Source organism: Tachypleus tridentatus, chromosome 3 (genome assembly GCF_004210375.1).
Source record: "Tachypleus tridentatus isolate NWPU-2018 chromosome 3, ASM421037v1, whole genome shotgun sequence".
NCBI lineage: Eukaryota > Metazoa > Arthropoda > Merostomata > Xiphosura > Limulidae > Tachypleus > Tachypleus tridentatus.
Genome location: NC_134827.1, coordinates 82,897,671 through 82,917,601, shown reverse-complemented (window position 1 = coordinate 82,917,601; position 19,931 = coordinate 82,897,671). Strand labels below are relative to the sequence as shown.

Genomic DNA, 19,931 nt, shown 5'->3' with positions numbered 1-19,931 from the left:
GGTTCATTGGTTGTGTGCAGAATCCCCTCTACAGCTTCTGTGTTCACTGCTGAACTGTATGCCATTTCTCTTGCCCTAGATCACATAGAAGCTAAGCAGTACTCAAACTGCACTATTTTTACTGACTTGCTTAGTTCTCTAGTGGCCCTTGAATCTCTTCACATTAGTTTGCACTCTGTTCTTGCCGATATTCAAAACCGGCTGGCCAATTACTCTTTAGCATCTACTTCTATCCAGTTTTTCTGGATACTGATCTACGTTGGTATTTGTGGGAACGAGCTCGCTGACACCACAGCAAAATCTATCTGCTCTGGCACTATCACTGATGTGCCTGTTCCATACATGGACTATGGTCCTGTATTCAAGCCTTGGCTCTATGCCAGCTGGCAGTTGACTTGGTGTGAGCAATGCCTAAACAAGTTTTTCCAAATAAAACCATATATTGGACTTTGGCTGTCTTGCTTTTGTAAGAATTGGAAAGAGGAAGTTGTTCTAACTCGACTATACATTGGCCACAGTTTTTTAACTTGGTTTTCTTTTTTCTGGAACTGATGCATCAGTGTGTAGTCTCTGTAACACTCAGATCACAGTAAGCCACATTTTACTTTCTTGCCATCGTTACAACTCTCAACGGTAGCACCATTTTAAACTTGTTCTATTTCAAGGTTTGTCTATAACGTTAGACAGTGTTATTGGTGATGGTGATACTTTCCACCTTGGTAATGTTTTTAGTTTTTTAAAGGCCATGAATGTTTTTAATGCTGTTTAAGGTTTTTAATTTATACATTAGACCTTTTTTAATGTGATTTCCTTTTAAGAATCAAAGTCCATCTAGTTTGATTGGAATAAGAAAATTTAGTGAAATTAGTGAATTTTTAAAACATAATTTGTTTTAAGAGTTGTCATCTGCCAAAAGTTCTTTCAAATGTTGTGTTTTTTGTGTATTTTAGGTATGTTTGTAATGCAATACTGTATAGTATGTGGATTATATATATATATGTAAAATATATATATATATATATCTGTGGATTTTATTAATAATCTATGGGTTTTTGTAAAAATCATAAAACCATGGTACATAATAAGAAAGCATGATGTTGACCAAAATGTGTACATTTTTGGTAGTTTTATATTTGAAAACTGATGGGGAAGGAGGGACATGGATATACAGTGGATGTTTGGTAACAATCTTTTTATGTAACTGTAGTTAATGTTCTTCTGCTTTAGATAATATATAGTTGTATTAAGTCAAGGAAATCAGGGTGATCTAAAATGTTTTCAAATTCTGCATGTTGATAAATTGTTAGAATACAGATGAAAGGTCACCTGATTGGATTGCTTTTGCCATTCATTACATCAATATTTATGATCACGCATTTGAACATATCACTTAGCAAGATAAGTGGGGTAATAGAAACTGTTCATTTTTATTTAGTTTGGTCCAGGTTGAGTTTTAATGTGCAGAAATAGACATTTTTTAGGCTTCTAATTTTTAAGATATTTAGTTTCAGATATACTGAACTTAGAAAATGTTCCTTGAGTTGGATAACATGGTTAATTTGATAAACCTTATATACATCCTGTTATTACTGTAAACTTTGTAACAATTAACAAGATACTAAGTATGTAATACAGTGACTTTTTAGTACAGTAAGAACATAGTAGGCTTACATTAAGCTGTTTTTTCTGACTTTGTATATTGTTTAATTATAGATTCCTTTTATGATTGTTTAACCAGCATCACAACTTTTGTATTGTCATGGGGTTGTCACTGCATTTTCAAAGGAGAGTGTGGAGTATATTAGTACTTTTACTACCGGTTTTTAACTTCAGCTATGAACAAGGTTAGTAACAAGTTTTAAAATATTTATATAAAATTTGGCATTGTGAAATGACTTGTAATATTTTTGTCCCAAATTATGAAATGATGTACATTGAGTAATATACTTTTTACAGTTTCATTTTATCAAACTATGTGAATATAAAACAACAGAGATTAAGATACAGAGATGCATATGTAGAGGAGCAAAATTTTTTGATTGAGTTACTTTCATTTAATTATTGTTCAACAAGTGTGTATGAGCATGTAGCCATCTGATGTTATTTCTTACAAATTTGAATAGAAATTCACCAAAACTTTAGAAAATAGTTTGACATTACGTAATTTATTTTGAACTTAAAAGTTTTATATAAGTGGTGTTATATTATTTTAATATTTACATTTGTGAGTGAATTTTGTCAAGCCATGTAAAGATTAATCTTATGCTGTAGCCTTAGCTGCTCGTTTTGCCCAGAGTGATTCTAAGGTTAGTTGTAAAGGTCACATAGATTTTGTGATTTGCTGGAAACTTTAGGTAAGTATCGTACGTGAGTCCTTATGCATAAGGGTCCAGATGGTGCTGAGGTGGCAAAAATGTATGTTCTTTTTTTTTTCTCTACTTGCCAACTTCCATTACTAATGTAATACTATATATATATTCATTATATATTTGCTATAATGAAAATTTTCTCAAACCAGGATATGCCTGCTTTATGTGGAGATTTAACAAATACTTGTGGAACAGTTTCAAGTTATTTTGCATCTGAATTTTTGAATAACACTGTAAATTGAGTGCAAATGGCATTGCGTCATGTATGTTGGTTACCATATTTGGAATCATAAAAATGGATATTTAAATTTGTTTTAACTTGATAAAATGACCAAAGTGAATATTGAATTAAAAAATTTGAACTTTTAAGTAATCTGTTAATACAACATCATTCACTCAGATATGATAATTTCCGAGATGGTAACTTACTTCTAGATACAAACGTTGTCTTTCTCATGCATCTACCTAAGAAATTTGATAACTTCATCCTTCTTCTCAACATTTTTCATAACAGATGTGTTCAAATGTTTTATCTGAGTTCAGTTTTATAATATTTGTGTTGTTAACAAATGCTGACTTTTGTTTTCTGTAGCCTTTGTTCCATACAATGTCCTGGGTGAGTGATGTTATCCACAAACAAGCTTTACTTCTACTGTGGCTTTTGGAGCCTTGTAAAATGTTGGAGACATTGCATTCAGTGATTAACATGATGTGGATTACAACTTGCTTACTGGGCCTTTTAATCCCAACTCCATTGAAAGTCTTTCTCATCACTCCAGAATGATCTTTTGAGCAACAGCTTTCACCTAATTTGTTTTGAGTAGAACTTTACAATTTGAAAAATGACCTTAATCTTCCAATCTGTTATTTTTCAATCTTTCTCCTTTGACCAGTTGTCTTCAATAATGTTCATTTGTCCCTGGTAACCTGGACTGATGTTATATAGTTGTGATCCTTGTTATCTTCCCAGGTTTTTTGTTTTTCTATTCCTTGGGGCAATTGGTCTTCCCCATTACCTTTCCATTCCAGGTCTTCTCCTTTTTTTTTCTCATCTGTCTACCAGACATCTAATTCAGTGTTCTTTTCAGTAACTATAATGTTGCATTCATTCCTGCGGTTACCCATCTCATTCTCTTCTCCTGCTGTTGGTTTCATCTTTTGTTAACAGTCATTGATTTTTTTTTCTATCACAGTCTTTGTTCTATGTGCTCCACTTCTCATTTCATTTTTTTACTCCCTCTTACCCTGTCTATGGTCTTTAATGAATCTGCTGTTAGCCATAATTGATGTGTTGGACACCTTCTTACACATCCCTCTTGATCCATCTTCCATGTTTTTCCTGTTTCCTCTATCAGACTTGCATCTTCCATTTTTTTACTTTTCCCTTAAATAGCCTTGCCCCCCTTTTGTACTCATTGTATCTGAGGCCCTTTTTTACCATATTCAAGACCTATAACTGATTCTTTACTTTGTCAGTTGCTTCCTTTTGGTCCATTCTAGGATGTTATCCTTTTCTTTTATAGGAGGCAACTCGGTTGGGGTGGCTTATTATGAGATGTATATCCTCTCTCATGCTCACTTAACATTTAGTACTTCTTGGTATTTCATTCATCTCTTGTCTCAACTGAGCTCAGTCTTAATTCTCTTTGCCTGCGAGCATGATGTATGTCTCTCACTTTCTTGACTGGTCTGCTCTTTACTAGTGGAGTGGTGGATACACCTCCAGGTTGTTCACTGGGTTACTCTTGACTGGGCACATCTCTCATAGATGCTTTTGCCATTCTTCTTAATTCCAGGCTTTCTCTCTTCTGATCCCCTGTACCTCATTTTTCAGCTGTAGTTGTTGATACTTTCATAATGAGTAGTTTGTCTCGCCTCTTTCTATATGCCTTGTTGGGTCTTATTGTTGGTGCCTCTTTGGTCAGTTCAGCTTTGGTTTCCACCCCTCGTCATCTGCTCAGTATTCTGTCTCTGTTAATTTGACATTACCACATCCCTTTGTCACCAATGGATGTTATCCCTTCATCTTCACATGTGAAATTTATCTGGTCTATTGGCCATTAAACTGAACTCTTTAGTCATGTAGCATTCTTGTCACATTCTTATCACCCACTGTGTGTGTGTGTGTGTATCAACAACAGTGGTGGATCTTTCAGTGGTCCATCTGCCACTCCTTTCCTCCATACCATTCTACTGTGAGCCACCTTTCTACCCCTTTTATCCAGCTGTGTTTGTCCAGTTTATTGGGTGACCTTCTTCATTGCAGTTTGTGTCTTCTGGTACCACAGGATATTTCCTCTCATGTCCTCTCTCCTTTGTTCTGCTCCTTTTTTGATATTTTCTCATAACTTCCATGCCTGACTTGGACATTAATATGGTTTTTGTACACACCTACATTTACCCTATGATTGCTATCATTCTGATGTGTGGGCTATTAACCCTTTTGCAACGAGCTTGGTATAATATATGAGTTCATGTGCACATTTGCACACATTAAGTATTTGCAATATAATCTTTAATATAGCATGTGTATCTATAAAATTTGGTATACTTTTAGTAATGATCACAAGTAATTTGTATAAAAAAATCAGATTTTTAATTAAATATTTTTACTGAAGGTTTTTTTGTGAAAATAGCTGTTTCATTACTAGTTTTGAGTGAAAAGTAATTTCATGTTATGATTAAAAACTATTCCTTGTCCTAAAAACCTCAAATATATTTCAGATGTATATTTTCAGTAAGGCTTAATATTTTTATTTTCTAAACTCTTAACTGTCTGGAGTCTGTCTCACTTAACCAACCTTGTAATTATAATAAAAAATTAGAAAATATAAATTGTGCTTTTTTGGCTAGAATGACTGGGTGTTATAACACAAAAATAAAAATGTTTAGTCTAAGTAGCTTAAGTCTCATAGTTCTATATATTTACATAATATTTAATTTTTTTTTATTATATTGATCTGCAGTCATGCCTAGATAATATATAACTTTCATTGAGTAGTGCATGTGCACTCAGATCGCATATCCAGTAATATAAAACTGACCTTTAGTTTTTCCTGTTTTGACTGTGTTGTAGTGAACTATTATTTTGTAATATGCAGTCACATTTCAATTATACATTACGTATACATGTGTATAGATTACTAAATCAAGAAGTCAAGCAGACAGTTATCTCTTCTCATTAAACCTTTGTACTGGGTTGTAGCTGGACATATGTTGCTAAGCCTTTTAAAATTTCAGACAGAAAGGATATCAAACAATTTTTTTTTGTTTATGTTTAAAATATACAGTTGAATAACCAAAAAAATCATAAATAACTACACTGAACCTTATTAGAATTCCACTATAATTTATTAAACTTAGTAACTAAGATTTATTTAGATTTAAAAAAATATAAAACCTTGAGACCAAAGACACAACCTACCTTCTTGAAAATTGGATTGAAAGAACAGGGTAGTTTTTCAGATCAAAATGGCTGAGAAAACCACTCTGTGAACATTCTAAGCTATTAATTGGTTATTTACATGCCATATGCTGTAGTAAGAGTATAGAAGGGATTGTATCAAACAATAGAGTTGAATGTAGTCACTGCTTGGAATCTCCTCTCTCGAACTATTTTGAGGTCCTTATTATTTGTCTCTACCCTGGGGCCACTCTTCTTCCAGGGACCACTTTCTTTCAACATAGGGTGCATTGATTCTGATTGGTATGTTTGTCTCAAACTGTGGGTGTTCAAAGGTTTATTTATGCTCTTTTGGATTCAATTTGTCATATTTCTCATTCTCTTGCATCTCATGTTCAGCAACCCAAAGACAAGATCCTCTAGATGAGCATGTGGGTGGCTCTCCATACATTCATCTCTTTTTATCTAGATCATCTTACTGTTTTATCTCTTGATGGATTTTGACTTCCACCAGTTGTCATCCTTCAATCACTACACCGTCTATGGGAGGAATACATGTCATTTCTTTTGCAGAGCTCCTTTTTAATTTTATTAGAACTCCACAGAATGACTGGTATTGTCTCCCAGGGTATACTAACTCAAACTATACTTCAATCCAGGATAACAAAGTGCTCATACCCTCTGTACTGGCTCTATCAGTGCTCACTTTGAGATGAGGTGTTTTGCAAGACTTCTTAAGGTATTCTCATGGTTTCCCTATTTTCTATATTTACCATGTTATACCTATTACATGGAGTCTCATGGAAGAAGACAGTACCAGGGAAGTGTTCTTTCCACTTCTTTGGTTGTATTTGCTGGCTCTTAAGAACTCAGTTTCATGGTCACCCATTGCACTCTCTGCATTAAAAGACTTTTCTGAATTGAAGTCTGGTGGGAATCAAGGCACTTCTCTGAGTCTCTCCAATGTAAATTCTCCTGCACTCCCTTCATCAAGTGGAGCACAAGAGATCTTTGCTTCGTAACCGGTTTTTAGATGTTAGGGTGGTGAACCATAGATAATACTCAATGGTTGGGCTTGGCATAGTGTAATGAGAAGTGGGGCAGTGGTGACACTGTCAGTGTAGTATGGAACACCCTTCTAAACCTTTAAACCTTAACTCATACCACTTGTGCTCTCCTTCTGCAGCCAGAACCTGTTCAGTAGAGTCAAGATTATTACACTTGGTACAGTCTTGTGTGCAAGTGCTTGTAGTGTCAAGTTCTTATTCTACCCATCCCTGCAACACACAGGGCTATTTAAGAGTCCTCTCCCATTACATTCTGGGCAAACAGTATATTCTGGTTAAGACAAGGTGAGTTCTCTTATGGGTATGATAGCATGAAGTCTTTGTCATCAGGTGCCACATTCTATGGACTTCTCTTTCTGAAAGACCATATTTACATAAACCTTTGTACAAGACCCTCCACAAATACAACATGAGATTCTATCTTTTCTGTTTAATTTACTTTGTTGGAAGTTAACATTTGCTTAATCTAAAAATGTATTTCTGATAGATACCTCTCCACACATTTCCACTTGTCCTTCCCCTTTTCCAATACACACTTTTACTTAACTCATCAAATGCATAAGGGGAGTTACTGCATATGAAGTTTGTGTCACCTTCCTATTGGTAGAGAGCTTTTGTTGAATGATTGACATCTTGCAGTTGCACAGTTCACATGAAATTTGGTGAGAGTTATAAGTTTAGAGACATGTGAATATCCTAGGCAGACATGAGAGATTCTTCTATGTGTATAAATGAGTATCTATTGGAAATATATTTTCAGATTTGGAAAATATTAACTTTCAGTATATGTATTATCATGGTCAATAAAGTTATATTGACATTTTTTCTCAGTGCTTAGCTGATAATAAAACTAACTCGAATTACTAAATTTGTGAATGGTTTACAGTTATAATTGTTCTTAGCTTGAGTCTGTAATTAAAATATAAAATTGTGCATATGCTCTGCTAATCTCTCAGTATTTGTTCTAAGTTTATTTTATCTTACACAATTGTTAATAAACACTTGTACATTAATGTTAGAAGCATTAAGATTTGTTCGTTGATTGTGCACTTCAAAGTGCCTAATCCTTTGTTTCATAGAATAAAATTGTAATTGAAATGATTAATCCATTCATATCTAGATATGTTATTCCTCTTCAGTTGTATTTGTTAAAGGTGTAAATAGCCAAATATGATTAGCTGTAGTAATCGGTGCAGAACAGTTAGAGGACAGTACAAGTGTTAGTGGAAAGTTTAAATTCAACTAAAACTTTTTAATTTTAAGTTACATTTTGTGAATAATTTTTAATCGATTCTCTATGGCATAAACTTGAAATATGTATGGAGACTGCTTTTTATATCATACACCTCTTGATAAATTTGTTTCTGAAAGGTTTTCCTGTATCATTGTTTGTGATTCTGATAGTAATGAATCATTAAAAGCAAAACACTTATTATGACATGTTTCACAAACTTTCCTCCTGTACATGACAAGTTTTAGTTTATAATTAAACATAAGCAGATGTAGTATTTTTACTTTGACATTTTCTCAGGTTCAGTGGCATTGTGATGGACTATTTTTTTTCAGTGTATGTTAGTCTGTTGTAAAATATTTGAAACTACTCAACATTAATATTGTGAAATTTTTAAACACAATTGTTACATAAAGTAATCAGATGTATGTGTGTATGTAGATGAGAGTGAACTGTTTTTGTAGAACGTTAACATGTTTATTTCTTATGATTTAAACTTTGTAGCCACTAAATATTTATTTTTTATTTGAATACCATTATTCATTGCTGTGCTAATTAATGTGTTCTTGTCTACTTTATATATTTAATATTTAGATCATGGTCTTTCAGAAGTTTAACATTTCTTTTATTCAGCAATATTACCACAAAAGTTTGACCATGTGACAAATGATATAATTATCTTCTAAAAACAATTTTGCCTTTTTTGTCATTTAGACCTGAGCATACACAAACCTTCTTACCACTAAGAATGCATTAGCTTTGTCCACCTCTTTTTGCTACAATGCAAAGAAATTGTGCCTTAAAATTCTTCTCCCTCACAATGACCTCCTTGTCACAAGTCTAACAGAGGAAGTGGTATTGTCATTCTGGACATAACAGACTATATCAAAAGATATGCATGATGCTGTTAACAATACTAAGTTTAAAATTTTCTTTTCAAAGATTCTTAATAAACTTTATCTTAATGTCATTTTTGAAATTTATTTTATTCTTTTTTATTTAACACAAGCTTATATCATGGAGTTCTACTTATGTGACTTAACAAAATATCAAACATTACACCTACCATTAACCAATACTTTTTGCTTTGGGAATACTCAAATGTGATTTTGCCAAGTTTCTCTGCATGACAGATGGACTTGCCATTCCCTGACACTTTCCAGTTTCATCCATGAAATAAGTTAGTTCCTTTCTTCTGGAAAAGTAAATCACGATTATTTATTACTCCCATTATTTACTGTTACCTTTTTGAAGAAACCATCAGCATCTTTCCAGGCTTTTGTAGTTTATAATTTTATTCCTTTTTAATAGAAACTTTATATTCTGTTTTGCTTACTCAACTTGTATAGTATTTCATAGCACTTGGAAATATTCTTTCTACATAATATTTTAAAACTCGAGTATTTTGTAAAGGCTTATTTGGGAAGTCATTCATGTCTTTTTATACAACCTCCAGCAACTTACTCAACAAGTCTGAAGGTTTATACAGCTATGACCCAGGTTTCAATTCCATTGGTAGGCTCAGCACAGGTAGCTCATTAATATGCTAATGTAATGAAAGCATGTGATACCAAATTCATTTAACCAGTTTCATAAGTTTAACAGAGAACTTTCAATAAAAGAAGTCTTTGTAACCAGAGAATGGTTTTCAACATTAACAATTCAGTCCTCTTTTTCAGTTAAATCTGTTCTGATTCTCTTGTAATTTTTGTATTGGTGCTCTTTTCTTCTTGGTTCTTGTATTCATGACATCTGATGGTTTTGTAAACATTATTTGATTTTTGCTACATTAATTACAGAATTTATGTTATTCTGAAACTTCTGTTGGTTTTTTTTACTATTACTGTTGTAAAGTGTTCTATCATTGGGTAGATATTTTTGTATTGTGTATCAAAAATAATGATGTACTCAGTCCACATAACAGTAACAAATCTATTTCTTCTAAAACATTTACTTCAGGTTATGTTCACTTTAAAACAAATTGTAAACCTAATTTTGTAAACAGTTTTTGACCAAAAATTCTGAGACTTGCTTGTATACAAAACTTACAGTTACAGAGCAACTTTTGCTGAAGGTCTTTATTAGTTGATTGATTAATGTAACAGAATCAATGACTCTCACCACAAACACTGAACTGATTCATGCACCAAATACTTTGAATTGATTGATTTATGAAAGTAATTACCTCTGAATAAGGATTCCATTGATTAGTGAGCCATAAACTAATTGATTAATAAAACTGACGAAAATAATCAAAATTGTCATTCCCAGTTTACAATTTTCAATTATACCAACAGTTACTTAATCAAACTTACAATGAAATCAATTATCATGAAAATATAATCAAGTAACTGAAGTTACGGTTACCTACTGTTATGATTATATACTGTTCTTAATTATTTTGAATATCAAAGTATTGGAAAAATTGCCATAATATTTTTTGTGGTATGTATAATAGTGGTTAGAGATGGATGGTTCATGACTTTAAGGTCTGGAATGAATCTCAAGAGCAATAAAATTACCACTCGTGTGTGTTATTACAAAGCTACTCAGACTCTCTATCACTGTCACTTATTTTGAACTGCTGACCAGAGGGGAGGCATCTGGGTGATAACAAACATTGTCAACTCTCTGGCTACTTAAGTAAATAATAATAAAGCATAAATTTACTGTTTTCTACATTGTGTCATGTTTCTAATTTAAAACTGAATCACTGTATTCTTTAATGATGCATAAACAGAAAGATCTGTGGTTAGGAGCCCAAGGGATGAGATGTCATCCCTATTTGTTGAGCATACATTTTGTATAAACAGCAGGGGAAGGGGTTTAAAGGATTGAAACATCCTCTCTTTTTATGTAATTAATAACTTTTGTTTAACATTGTGTGTAAGCTGGTGCAGATCTTAGGGAGGCCAAAACTTTACAAAAATTTCAAAAATTAATAAAAGTAAGCCAATAATATTAAAGGGAAGTATTAAATATTGTGTTTTTTATGTGATTATTCTATTGATTATCATAAACAATTTGATTTTTTGATTTTTCTGAACTCAATACATTTGAAGTCTACAGCAACTTTATCTCCTCAGCCAATTACTAATTATTTTTAAACAAGTACAATTAATTATTGCCATGATAAATTTCTGTGCATTTGATTTTTCTATAGACTATGTGTGTTTTAAACATTTTGTTTCATTTTCATCAGAGGTAGTGCTGTTTATATCTGTAGCTCTTACAATATCTACTTTTTAAAATAATGATTTTTGTTCATTGCTTGTAAGAAGGATGTTTCTGTATTTGTCTAAAACAGGGGTTCCCAACCAGTGAGTCGTGACCCCCAGGGGGTCGCAAAGCCTTGGCAGGGGAGTTGCGTAGCCTTGTTAGAAGTAGCTTTGGATAACATTAATTTGATTTCATCAATTACATTTTCAAGTCGCGAGTGCCAAAAGGTTGGGAACCCCTGGTCTAAAATAAGCAAAATTGCAAGTGCTATGATTGTTTAAGTGACGACTTAAAGCAAATGAAAAATATCCTATATATGTATGCTAAAATATGAATTTTGTTATAAACTTTGTTTTCCTGAGTTAAATTATAACTTTAGTTACAAAATTTAATTTTTTAACCAGTTTTTATATGTAAATCATATTGCTAAAAGCAAAGATATAAGGTTTGAAATTATTGGATTATTACACAACTGAGCTACTCGTTAGAATTTGGTAGGTTTTCCAGTTGATTTTACTCCTAAAGTTATCGTAGTATGTAGTTATAAGTAAAAAGAACAATACAAGTGATATACATGTATTAATTGTACTACATTACTATTTTACAACAATGTTCTACAGCTCTCTCTGTTTTGAATAGCTTTTCAAGATATGGAATTCTTCAGTACATTAAATGTAATTTGAAATATTTGCAAATCATGTTTGAAAAATGTTTAATGTAAGTACATCATACAGCAAGCTTTGATGTTCTGTATTATTCATGTATGTACCTCAATGTTCATTAAATATTGCATATTGATTTTTGTATGAGTTTTTAAAAATAATGTTATTTCCAACAATGAGAGAAATATTCAATTAACTGAACACATGGCATAGCTAGAGTTAGCTGTCTCTAAGTATTTTATTGATGTTTTTAGAGTTACAAAGTTTATTAACCTTACATAAAAAATTTGTTGTTTTAAAGTGTCATAAGAATAATATATTTATTTTCATCAAAAAAAAATTGGTAGTTTAAGTACATTGGAAATATTAGAGAGAAACTGAGGAAATGCTGTTCATGATGATATTTTCGGTTTATTACAGGTTTTGTACTATGCATGTATAATACATTTTCATGTACAATATTGTTTAGGATGTGAAAATAACTGCTCCTAGATCATTGTGCCTGAAGAGTTCCTTTTTTTGTGGCAGAAATACACAAAAAACTAAAGACAATTTTGTGTCAATTATACATATGTAAACAATTTTAACAGAAATATTTTAAAATATTTTATCATATTCTGGTACTTATTTGGAATAATTCATGAATAATTGTCCAGCTGTATTCATAAACTCAGGCCTTAAAGTTGAAAGTAGGTAATTCTAGTACAGAGAGAGATGACTCATTTAGTAAAATCAGTAGAGAGATTGGTTACAAGCTGAAAAAATGCATTTTAATAGCATGAAAACTGGAAGGAAATCCTCTGATTAAATAAATATGTATTTAAATTGTAAGACAAGAGTTTTGAACTTTATTTGGAAATTGCAGACCTGATGAAAAACTTTGTATATAGCCTGAAACGTTATCTTGAAATCAAGAAAAATGGCAAAAGAAGTAATTAGAAAACAGTCCACTATAGTTATGTATTTTCTTAAAGTTACATAAGTGTTGTTTATTCTTGCTTTAAAACAAGTTTTTGTTATCTTTCCTACAATAAAAATATTACCAAAATTATATAATTATAATTGTTTTGTTTTGTTCAAGTCATTCATAGTGGATCTGTAACATTTCAGTTTAAGTTACAAATCTGTTCATTTCGCATCAGTGTGTTCTTAGATATGGAGAGTTACCAATGGTTAGCCTTTGTGTGTAATGTCTACATTTTGTAGATGTTTGACTGAAACAGCAGTTTTAATGTTCCATTGAGAGATGTACAGTATTCTTTAGTTGGCTGATGTTATGAAAAGTGACAAATGTTTGCCTTTCCTGGATCAACATATGTTTACTGTTTATCACAACCTATTATTGTTTCCATAAGCACTAAAACAATTTTGCATGGAATCATCACACATTGAAGAAGCTTAATGAGTTACTTTTTAGTCTAATCATTCTACATAAAAACCAAAATATATGAATTGGTGCCTTTAGTTACCGTGCAAGACACCTAAGATGAGTATATATGCTGGTTCATTTGAACCAGGAGTGGAAATTCCAAGATTTAAGCTTGTAGTATGCTGTTGAAGACACTTCACAGTATCAGCTGTATGTGTTTGATTGAAAGTAGATACATAATGTGTGGCTGGTTCTTCTGATTAGTTGTCCTTCTTCTAAATTAACAACTATATTTGAACCTTGACATTTCTATCTTGGCCATTTAAATTGTGTCACCTAATACAGTGGAGCACCGTTAAGCCGCGGTATTTGGGGAATGAACCTGCTTAACCGCTGCTTAAGTGGTCTGCCAACAGCTCCGCCGAGGAGTCTCATCCGGGCCATTGCGTGATCAATCAGATTATCGAATTAAAAATAATACTTTAATTATTGATCACTTTTTTCACGGATTTACTACGGATTAACTTTAATGTATGGAGAGGTGTGATTCGGTAACAATAGCAGCCTCCATAAAGCTGACAGAGAGAGGATAAGGTAAATTAACGGTCGGTTTCTATTGTAATATATTTTATTTATTTCCCAAATTAAAGCAAATCCTTTTTAAATATCCCCTTGAAGTTATAAAGCCAGGATTAAATTCGTAAGCTGCGTTTTACACGTTCTTAAATTAGCTGTGAGCCTCGATAATCCTCGCTCACAAGACTTGCTACAGTGGCTTAAGCGATTTCGCGGTTTACTGGTCTGCGGCTTAATGGCGCTCCACTGTATGTTAATAGGTTAAAAATTCAATATGTGTTTTTTTGGGCTTTTTTAAGACTTCTCTGGTACTGCTGACACATGTATTTCTAGATCAATTAAAAATGAGTTTAATGTAAGTATAAATGTTGTTTCTGATGCATGCTTGATGCCATCTCTTGCATCAGTGTTTTCAATGTTCACATATATATTCAATATTATAAATATATGTATATTCAATAGTTTTATTTGGGCTACTGTGTTTTCTGCATATTTTAGAGGTGTGTTTTGGAAACTTCCAAACTAAAACTAGATACAGCAGCAGCAGTATCCCATATGAAACTATTCTGATTATTAACGTGCTGCCTTGAACTTTTTAAAAAGAATGTGTACTTTGTCAGCTTATTAATATTGTTACTGTGTGCTATTCTGAAGTTTTAGTGGATAAAGAACAAAATGATTAACCAGCAAAAGATAAAATTCAATTTGTACAACTGAATTGTACAGTAAATGGAAATGCATTTTGTTAAGAATACATCCTTTTCAAATATGAAATTCATTTACATGGTAAATCAGTTATTTAGGAAATTTTCAAAACTATTGAGAGTTTTTACACAGGATTAGTAGAAATTGTTCATTTGTTATCAGTTATCACTCTGTCTACTAAATATTACCCCAACAATTGATATTAAGATGTTTGATATGCAGAGTTGTCTTTTAATGAAGGAAGACGTACAGTATTTTAAGTGGGGTCAGCAGTGCAGAGATTGACCATACATCCATGCAAACTGATGACTGTCATGTGACAGACTCCCCTACATTATAAAAATTATAATTCTATAACTCAGGAGACACCATGAAATCAACCCTTTTCTCTCTCGCACAAATACAGCATTTGAAATATTGCTTGGAACAGAAAACATGCTGAATATTTTGTAAAATTATTGGGCTAGGCCCCTCCTTGTTGCTATTTCACTGATTATATATCTAATCACCTTTTCAGAGATATTCATTTTCTTTAAGAATCTTTAATTAACTTCATATGAAGAGAAAAAACTGTTGTGGAAAGTGAACAAGTTTAATTTGTCTCTGTGGTAATCAATTTAAATGCAAAACACATATCAAGGTATTTTTTCATAAGCACTAAAACAATTTTGCATGGAATCATCACACATTGAAGAAGCTTAATGAGTTACTTTTTAGTCTAATCATTCTACATAAAAACCAAAATATATGAATTGGTGCCTTTATTTACCGTGCAAGACACCTAAGATGAGTATATATGCTGGTTTGTTTGGGTTTCATTCATAAATGGCTTGCTGCAAGTTACACTTTTATGATATTATTTCTATATTAAGCATTCTGCTTTTCTGGCTATAATATTGCTTTAAATGACTAATGTAACTGGTTTTCTAGTGATTTGCAAGATTTTATTTAATATAAAAATAAGTTAGATATTAAATACAAGTTCTCTAAGTGACTCAGGTATATTGTATCCTGTATTGATACTTTGAAACAGCAGTAGCATAAATTGAAAAACTTAAATACATAGAATAAAATATTGCAAATGTTATTGAACATACCCCAGTCAACATTTATAAAAGTACATGAACAGAAAAGTGTTATATATTACTCTTGTATTTACACTGATTGTGCTTTTATTATTTAAGCTGGATGTTTACAGTTTAATGAGTGTATGTATATGATTAAAGTGGAAGTTTAATCAATCTCTTTTTTGCATTTTTTTTCAAGGCTGTGGTGAGCCACCAGATGTCCCTGAAGCAGAACCAAATTTACAAGGAAGGAGGCCTCCTTTTGTTGTGGGAACAAACATTACTTATTCTTGTTTTTTAGGCTTTAATCTTCGTGGAGGAAATATTGCTTATTGTGTCATGAAAGATGGTACTGCTCAGTGGTTACCTCTTAATATGAACTGTGATCCTGTAATGTGTGGTGACCCAGGGTATGTTATGAATGGGAGACAACTGAGTCACATATACACATTTGGAAATAATGTTACCTATGTGTGTAATCCTGGATTTGAGCTTGCAAATGAGAGAGGACCTACAGGCAAGGAAAGTTATACCTTGTGGTGTCTTCCAAATGGGAACTGGGACAAACCTGCTCCACAGTGTGTTGGTAAGTGTAAATAATTTTGTTATATAATTGGATTACATACATTTTGAGCATCTAAGCATTATTCATATATGTGTGTGTGTATATTGAAATAATTTATGTAATGCTCTGCTAGAATATCTTTAACAATTACTTCAAAGTTGTCTATCAGATTGAGAATTCAAGCATTTAAGATGTCATATTTTATATGATTGATGTAAGTGTAGAGGGTATAAGATATTGCTCGACTTTTGTTAGCAGGTGGATATTTTGCATCTCAGATTGTGTAGGGGAGAAGGATTAATTTTGTTTCATCAGAATATTTTTATCTCAAGTGACTTATTTTGAAAATAATCTTCCATTTTCACTTTTTTTCTTATTTTACCATCTATAAGCATTTACAGTGTAAATCAGAAAAAAATATTAAGACATGTATACAAAAAATTATCATATCTTAAACATGCAAAACAAGATGTATTTTTTATTTATTTTTACATGCACATTAGATAGCATAACATTAGCCTAAAGATAGAATGGTATCTTCACTTTGTTAGTTGCATCATTGCCAAATGGGATGAAGATGACAACTAATGTTTGTACTTTTTGCACAGGTGTGGTAAAGAAAAATCCAAATATTATGGATCACAGTATTTAATGAAATATTGCATGTCAATTCATTTTTTTATATATTATAAATAAAACTTTATTTCTAAATTAAAATGTTGATAATTTTGTCATACATTTACTTTAATCTCAATTTATTTACAATCATATCCATTTCTACAATTTCAGGTGAATTTTCCAGAATAGTTATTGAATAATAGTTTTGATACACAGCTATACTGTTATATACTTTTTCATGCTTCTTATAATTAAATTATATTTGAGCTGTACTTTTTGTATGATCATAGCACATTTCAAGTTGTCAAAAAACATAAATTGGTACGACCATTGTCTGAGACCATCAAATACATTTAATAAATGTAATGTACAGAATATAAAGGATTAGTAGTGTAAACAAAATTGTGCAACCATTTTCAAACTTGAAAGATCTCAATAAATCCTTACATTTTCAGTGATAACAAGCCTGTTGTCTGAACTTGCTAAGCTTTTTTCTCTGTTTAGATCCAGAAGCATAACCATTAGCAACAACATCAAATTCAGTGTATCACCAACTTTTCTGTATCATGTTATGTTGCACAACTGCTTCTTTTCAGCATTCACATTCCTGGCATTTTATTCCCTGGGACTCTTCTGTTTGAATCAGTTGGATTCATAAACTTGTTAGGCTGGTGAGTTCAGGCTCATCCATAGAAGGTCGTTATATCTACAATGTTTCTTCTGTTAAGCTCATCATATTACCATGTATTTGACTGCTTGCTTTCACCATACTTTGGAGATCATTCAGGCCAGAATTTAGACTACTACTAATACATTTCTTATTATTTGCATGGTCTAGCTGTATTTTCATCAACTGGACATTGTTTCTCTGCCATGGTGATTCTACACACATCTGTTCACCTTTTGACTAGAGTATATCTTGTCACTTTCTTTCATTAATTTTTTTTTTTCAGCAATACTTGTTTTACCACTCTTAATGGGATCCCACTCTGTGGTGGTATTGCATGGTTGTGTATGTTGTTCCTGAAACTTGCACCATTTACTGATTGTACTGTAATTCTCACTGTAGGATAAGGTGTTCTGAAAGACCACTGATGGCATACCCAGATATAATGAATGTGTATAAGTTTCTAGATAGCAGCAAGTTTCACTCACTGATGGATCATTTCTTGTGGACTTGATGAGTAAAGCAAAAGGGAATTTCTTCCTGTCCCTGCTGATCCTTTGATTTAATAAATTAGGATTAGTCTGCTTTTTAAAATAGTGAATCATAGATGCCCATTGCACCTTCTCTAGTGTAACATTCATCAGGAATGTCAACCAAATTTACTTCCTCCTTTTTTTTCTTTCAGTGGAGCATAGGAGTCCATTTTAGTTCCCAATTTTTGGGTTGGTAGACCATCGAGGCTTTCTACTGAATGAGCTTAGAAATTTAATTTACTGTACATACTTAGGATAATACATTCAGTTAGAAGAAAGCTAAGATGGTTTCCATTCTATCTCGTGGGTGAACAGCTTTTGGTTAAAGCAAGTCCAGCCTGTGTGGGATTCTCATAATACCAGTTTTGGTCCTGTTTATGTACATTAGAACCCTCCTCAGGAATTAATTATTTCCTGAAAAATTAAGTGTCTTTAAATTTTGATGTTTGTGAAGGGTAAACATGCAGGTACAATCTTCAATGACCAGATGATACCTTGTTATACATATAAAGTTATCTTAAGAATCATGCTATGACTTTTATAATTTTTCTTTTCTTTGCAAGAAATAACCAATAAGTCATGATAAGTTGCATATCAGCTGATGTTAAACATATAGGAAACTTTGAAGAAATCAATGTTCGATCAGTTGCTTTTTATCTGTGGGGGTTATTGAGCTTCCTGGTGATTATATATTGCTGAAGTATACACCAGAAATGAGTATTTTAATGATATTATCAAAAGATCAGGTGGAAGTAATAATTTATTTATCAAATACACAACAAATTGTTAAGTACATCTTGTTATTCAAAAAAGAAAAATTAAATTTGATACTGATGTGAACATCTTTTCAAAACCCCTTCATCACCACTATTTACATATAACGGGATAATTTAAGAATTAGATTAGTAAATTTATTTAGAAGTTTAACATTACTTCATTTCACTTTAAAATTTTCTTCACTTATCACATTATATGAAACAGGATCTTGCAACAAAAGTAACCACACAAGTCCAGGCTGTCAGTGTCAGTACTTAGAAATTTGGCAAACTGTAAAACAGACTATCATATGAAAACAAGCGAATTGTAAATAATCACATCTTTGGATCATTATTCAAAAATGAAGGAATTATGGAACAAAGTAAAAAATTCACCACCAGGTTTATTGTAGTTATTTTGAAAGTTGCTTATTAATACCACCATTTACACCACAATATTTGGTTTTGAAAAACATAATTTTACAACTGTACACTTTGCATTAAGTTATATTAATGTCAAGTTCTGATGCACACTATAGATGTTAAAGAATTAAGTAGGCCTGGCATTATAATGTGGTGGTCAATCACTGTTTGTTGATGAATGAATAGCCCAAGAGTTGACAGTAGATGGTGATGACTAGCTGCCATCCATTTAGGATTACACTACTAAATTAGGGATAACTAGTACAGATAACCCTCATGTAACTTTATGCAAATTTAAAAAAATACAAATAACATTACAAGTAATGTGGCTAAGGAAGCCTTTTTAAATCTGGTTAAAAAAAAGAAAAAAGTCATAGAGTATAGAAATATTCCTTAAGTTCAGAAACACTTAAGATATATTTGAAGTGGAATTAGTTGAATTTATTTTTTCTATATTTTTCTCAGCAATAAAGTGTCCTTCCCTGGAAAATCCAGAAAATGGGGTTGTTAGGTATAAGGAGCAGACATACAGGGCAAAAGCACAGTATACTTGCAATGAGGGGTTTTCACTAAATGGACCAGATGAAAGAATTTGCCAGGAAGACAGAAAATGGAGTGGTCCAGATCCATCTTGTACAGGTTAGTAAAATGTAGATGTTAAACTAAAATTAGTTTCCTTTCTAAGAAATTATGTAGTTAAAT

General features: G+C 32.1%; 1 protein-coding gene across 3 annotated transcripts in view; it reads left to right on the top strand.

Annotated features, from left to right (window-relative positions):
• LOC143247362 (protein lev-9-like) overlaps positions 1-19,931 on the top strand; it is a 57,364-nt gene that overhangs the window by 22,593 nt on the left and 14,840 nt on the right. For all 3 annotated transcript variants that reach the window (XM_076495295.1, XM_076495294.1, XM_076495296.1), the window contains exons 2-4: positions 1,714-1,844; positions 15,868-16,254; positions 19,695-19,868. In XM_076495295.1, coding sequence (XP_076351410.1) covers positions 1,760-1,844; positions 15,868-16,254; positions 19,695-19,868 — 646 coding nt within the window. In that variant the 5' untranslated portion in view covers positions 1,714-1,759. The remainder of the gene's footprint in view (positions 1-1,713; positions 1,845-15,867; positions 16,255-19,694; positions 19,869-19,931) is intronic.